General features: G+C 51.2%; 1 protein-coding gene across 1 annotated transcript in view; it reads right to left on the minus strand.

Moving 5' to 3' along the window:
* Window positions 1-3,759: 3,759 nt before the first annotated feature.
* The window catches only part of TYMP (thymidine phosphorylase), a 10,898-nt gene continuing 8,319 nt past the window's right edge, over window positions 3,760-6,338 (minus strand). Inside the window, exons 6-7 of the mRNA XM_015850486.2 lie at window positions 6,241-6,333; window positions 3,760-5,465 (exon numbers count right to left, since the gene is read on the minus strand). Of these exons, the coding sequence (XP_015705972.1) occupies window positions 5,281-5,465; window positions 6,241-6,333 (278 nt within the window). The 3' untranslated portion in view covers window positions 3,760-5,280. The remainder of the gene's footprint in view (window positions 5,466-6,240; window positions 6,334-6,338) is intronic.

Here is a 6,338-nt window from a genome sequence, read left to right on the forward strand (position 1 = left end):
TAGTGCCATAGTAGTGCCATAATAGTGCCATAATGGTGCCATAGTAGTGCCATAGTAGTGCCATAATGGTGCCACGAGTGTCATTAGTGCCACCACGGTTCGACCTGCAGCAGAGCAGCACCAACGTGGGGCACAACTGGGCAGGGTGTGACACAACAGCGCCACCTCGCTGCAATAGTGCAACAGTAGAGACACAATAGTGCCACAGTGGAGCCACAATAGTGTCACAATAGTGCCTCAATAGTGCCACAATAGAGCCACAATAGAGCCACAATAGTGCCTCAATAGTGCCACAATAGTGCCTCAATAGTGCCACAGTAGTGCCAAAACAGTGCCTCAATGGTGCCAGAATAGTGACACAATGGTGCCACAATGGTGCCACAATGGTGCCACAATAGTGTCTTAATGGTGCCACAATAGTGACACAATAGTGCCTCAATGGTGCCACAGTAGTGCCATAATAGTGCCACAGTAGTGCCACAATGGAGCCTCGGTGGTGCCACAATGGTGTCACAATAGTGCTTCAATAGTGCCTCAATGGTGTCACAATGGTGTCACATTAGTGCCTCAATAGTGCCACAATAGTGCTACAATGGTGCCTCAATAGTGCCACAATAGTGCCACAATAGTGCCACAATAGTGCTTCAATAGTGCCTCAATAGTGCCTCAATAGTGCCACAATAGTGCCACAATGGTGTGACAATAGTGCCTCAATAGTGCCTCAATAGTGCCACAGTAGTGCCTCAATAGTGTCTCAATAGTGCTACAATAGTGCCTCAATAGTGCTACAATAGTGCCTCAATAGTGCCACAATAGTGCCACAATGGTGCCTCAATAGTGTCTCAATTGTGCCACAATGGAGCCTCAGTGGTGCCACAGTAGTGTCTCAATAGTGCTTCAATAGTGCCACAATGGTGTGACAATAGTGCCTCAGTGGTGCCACAGTAGTGCCTCAATAGTGTCACACTCGTGCCACAGCAGTGCCACAATAGTGCCACAATGTTGCCACAATAGTGCTACAATAGTGCCTCAATAGTGTCTCAATTGTGCTTCAATAGTGCCTCAGTGGTGCCACAGTAGTGCCACATTAGTGCATCAATAGTGTCTCAATGGTGCCACAATATTGCCACAATGGTGTGACAATAGTGCCTCAATAGTGCCACAATGGTGCCACAATACTGCCTCAATAGTGCCACAATGGTGCCACAATAGTGCTACAATAGTGCCACAATAGTGCCACAATAGTGCCACAATAGTGCCACAATAGTGCTACAATAGTGCCACAATAGTGCTACAATAGTGCCTCAATAGTGCCACAACGGTGCCACAATAGTGCCACAATAGTGCCTTAATGGTGCCACAATAGTGTCACAATAGTGCCTCAATAGTGCCACAATAGTGCTACAATAGTGCCACAGTAGTGCCACAATGCTGCCTCAATGGTGCCACAATAGTGACACAATGGTGCTGCAATAGTGCCACAGTAGTGCCACAATAGTGCCTTAATGGTGCCACAATAGTGACACAATAGTGACACAATGGTGCTGCAATAGTGTCTCAGTGGTGCCACAATCGTGCCTCAATATTGCCACAATAGTGCTACAGTAGTGCTTCAATAGTGCTTCAATGGTGCCACAATGCTGCCTCAATGGTGCTGCAATAGTGCCACAATAGTGCCTCAGTAGTGCCTCAGTGGTGCCACAATAGTGCATCAATAGTGCCACAATGTTGCTTCAATAGTGCCACAATGCTGCCTCAATAGTGCCACACTGGTGCCACAATAGTGCCTCAATAGTGCTACAATAGTGCCACAATAGTGCCACAATAGTGCCACAATAGTGCCTCAATAGTGCCACAATAGTGCCACAATAGTGCCTCAATAGTGCTACAATAGTGCCACAATAGTGCCACAATAGTGCCACAATAGTGCCACAATAGTGCCTCAATAGTGCTACAATAGTGCCACAATAGTGCCACAATGGTGCTACAATAGTGCTTCAATAGTGCCACAATAGTGACACAATGGTGCCACAATAGTGCTTCAATAGTGCCACAATAGTGACACAATGGTGCCACAATAGTGCCACAATAGTGCCTCAATAGTGCCTCAATAGTGCCACAATAGTGCATCAATAGTGCATCAATAGTGCCACAATAGTGCATCAATAGTGCATCAATAGTGCCTCAATAGTGCTACAATAGTGCCACAATAGTGCCACAATGGTGCCACAATGGTGCCACAATAGTGCCACAATAGTGCCACAATGGTGCCACAATAGTGCTTCAATAGTGTCACAATAGTGCCACAATGGTGCCACAATAGTGACACAATAGAGTCTCAGTGGTGCCTCAATAGTGCCACAGTAGTGTCACAATAGTGCCTTAATAGTGCCTCAATAGTGTCTCAATAGTGCCACAATGGTGCCACAATAGTGCCTCAATGGTGCCACAATAGTGCCACAATGGTGTGACAATAGTGCCTCAATGGTGCCACAGTGGTGCCATAATGGTGCCACAATGGTGCCACAGTAGCGCCACAATAGTGCCTCAATAGTGCCACAATGGTGCCACAATAGTGCCTCAATAGTGCTACAATAGTGCATCAATAGTGCCACAATGATGCCTCAATAGTGCCTCAATAGTGCCACAATGATGCCTCAATAGTGCCACAGTAGTGCCTCAATAGTGTCACACTGGTGCCACAGTAGTGCCTCAATAGTGACACAATAGTGCCTCAGTGGTGCCACAGTAGTGCCACAATAGTGCATCAATTCTGGTGCCACAGTAGTGCCTCAATAGTGCCTCTATAGTGCCATGACTGCATCAGTCACGTCACAGTGGTTCAATCAGTGCCATGATGGTGCCACAGTAGTGCCCTCTGTGCCATGACGGGGCCCTTTGTGCCACATTAGTGCCACAATAGTGCTTGATAGTGCCACGATAGTGCCATGATAGAGCCATAATAGCGCCCTTTGTGCCACAATAGTGCTTGATAGTGCCCTTTGTGCCATGATAGAACCATAATAGCGCCCTTTGTGCCACAATAGTGCTTGATAGTGCCACGATAGTGCCATGATAGAGCCATAATAGTGCCAATTGTGCCACAATAGTGCTTGATAGTGCCATGATAGTGCCATGATAGAACCATAATAGTGCCAATTGTGCCACAATAGTGCCCTGATAGCGCCCTTTGTGCCACCACAGCGTCATCTGTGACTCAACAGGGCCATAATAGTGCTCTTTATATCACGATATTGTCACGATATTGTCACAATAGTGCCCTTTGTGCCATGATAAAACCATAATAGTGCCCTTTGTGCCATGATAGTGCCATTTCTGACATGGCAGTGCCACGATAGCGCCCTTTATGACACAACAGTGCTATGATAGTGTCACGATAGTGCCCTTGATGACATGATAGTGCCATGATAGTGCCATGATAGTGCTCTTTATGACATGATAGTGCCATGATAGTGCCATGATAGTGCCCTTTATGACATGATAGTGCCATGATAGTGCCATGATAGTGCCCTTGATGACATGATAGTGCCACAATAGTGCCACGATAGAGCCCTTTATGACACAATAGTGCTATGATAGTGTCATGATAGTGCCACAATAGTGCCACAACAGTGCCACGATAGTGCCCTTTATGACATGATAGTGCCATGATAGTGCCATGATAGTGCCACGATAGTGCCCTTTATGACATGATAGTGATATGATAGTGCCACGATAGTGCCCTTTATGACACGATAGTGCCATGATAGTGCCCTTTATTACATGATAGTGAAATGATAGTGCCATGATAGTGCCATGATAGAGCCCTTTATGACATGATAGTGTCACGATAGTGCCATTGATGACATGATAATGCCATGATAGAGGCCTTTATGACACAATAGTGCCATGATAGTGCCATGATAGTGCAACTTTATGACATGATAGTGCCATGATAGTGCCACGATAGTGCCCTTGATGACATGATAATGCCATGATAGTGCCCTTTATGACACAATAGTGCCATGATAGTGCCACAATAGTGCCCTTTATGACATGATAGTGTCACGATAGTGCCCTTGTTGACACGATAGTGCCACGATAGTGTCCTTTACGGCATGATAATGCCATGATAGTGCCCTTGATGACATGATAGTGCCACAATAGTGCCACGATAGTGCTCTTTATGACACGATAGTGCCATGATAGAGCCATGATAGTGCCATGATAGTGCCATGATAGAGCCATGATAGTGCCATGATAGTGCCATGATAGAGCCATGATAGTGCCATGATAGAGCCCTTTATGACACAATAGTGCTATGATAGTGCCACGATAGTGCCCTTTATGACATGATAGTGATATGATAGTGCCACGATAGTGCCCTTTATGACACGATAGTGCCATGATAGTGTCATGATAGTGCCACGATAGTGCCCTTTATGACACGATAGTGCCATGATAATGCCATGATAGTGGAACGATAGTGCTCTTTATGACACGATAGTGCAACGATAGTGCCTTTATGACATGATAGTGCCATAATAGTGCCATGATAGTGCCATGATAGTGCTCTTTATGACATGATAGTGTCATGATAGTGCCATATAGTGCCACAATAGTGCCCTTGATGACATGATAGTGCCACGATAGTGGAACGATAGAGCTCTTTATGACACGATAATGCAACGATAGTGCCTTCATGACATGATAGTGCCCCGATAGTGCCACGATAGTGTGATAGTGCTCTTTATGACACGATAGTGCCACGATAGTGCCATGATAGTGCTCTTTATGACACGATAGTGCCATGATAGTGCCATGATAGTGCTCTTTATGACACGATAGTGCCATGATAGTGCCATTATAGTGCTCTTTATGACACGATAGTGCCACGATAGTGCACCGATAGTTATCGGTGAGGACAGTCGCGCTCTGCCCAGCAGGGGGCGCTGTTCCGCTCCGCTGTTCCGCCAATCGGACGGTCCGGTGTCGCTGCCGGTCCGGTCCGGTCCGGTGTCGCTGCGGTTCCGGTCCGGTTCGATGTCGCTGAGGGTTCGGGACGGTTCGGTGTCGCTGTGGGTCGTGGCCGGTTCGGTGTCGCTGCGGTTTGGAGTCGGTTCGGTGTCGCTGCGGTTTGGAGTCGGTTCGGTGTCGCTGCGGTTCCGGTCCGGTTCGGTTCCGGTTCGGTTCTGGTCCGGTTCGGTTCCGGTCCGGTTCGGTTCCGGTCCCGTTGCTCCCCTGGCGGATCCTCCCCCCGCACGGAGCCACCGTTCACCATTATCGCTGCTCCGCCCCGTGGGGCAGGACGATGTCGGCGATGAGGGGCGGCCTGGTGGGGCCGGTGTCGGTCCCGGTCCCGGTTCCGGTGTCCGGTTCCGGTTCCAGCAGCAGCGCGCTCTGCAGAACCCGGCGCTGCTCCGCCCCCACGTGGCCGTTGTGGTGCAGCCGCAGCCAGGGGTCACCTGAGGGCAACGGGAACGAGAGATCGGAACCGAACCGGGACCGGAACCGGGACAGGGATACAGCACAGGGACCAGCACCGGGACACGGCACCGGGACATGGCACAGGGATATGGCACCGGGATCTGGCACCGGGACCGGCACCAGGATCTGGCACCGGGATGCAGCATCTGGATACGGCACCGGGACACGGCACCGGGACCGGCACAGGGATACGCCACCGGGACACGGCATCGGGATACAGCACCGGGATCGGTACCGGGAGAAGGCACCGGGACCAGCACAGGGATACGGCACCGGGACCAGCGCCAGGATCTGGCACCGGGACTGGCACCGGGACCGGCACCAGGATACGGGACCGGGACCGGGACCGGGACCAGCACAGGGATACGGCACCGGGAGACAGCACCAGGACTGGCACCGGGACACAGCACTGGGATGTAGAACCGGGACCAGCACCGGGATACGGCACCGGGATCGGTACCGGGACCGGCACCGGGACCAGCACAGGGATACGGCACTGGGACCAGCACCGGGACCAGCACCGGGACCAGCACCGGGACCGGGACCAGCACAGGGACCAGCACCGGGACCAGCACCGGGACCGGGACCGGGACCAGCACAGGGATACGGCACTGGGAGACAGCACTGGGACCGGCACCGGGATAAGGCACTGGGATGTGGCACCGGGACCAGCACCAGGATACAGCACCGGGACATGGCATCGGGATACAGCACCGGGACCGGTACCGTGACCCCCCCCCCCCCCCCCCCCCCCCCCCGTCAGCCGCTGCCCGGCCGCCACCAGCAGCTCCACGCCCACGTTGGGGTCGATCCGGTCCCCGACCCGGTTCCGTCCGGCTCCCAGAGCGTGA

Source organism: Coturnix japonica, unplaced genomic scaffold (assembly GCF_001577835.2).
Source record: "Coturnix japonica isolate 7356 unplaced genomic scaffold, Coturnix japonica 2.1 chrUnrandom475, whole genome shotgun sequence".
Lineage (NCBI taxonomy): Eukaryota > Metazoa > Chordata > Aves > Galliformes > Phasianidae > Coturnix > Coturnix japonica.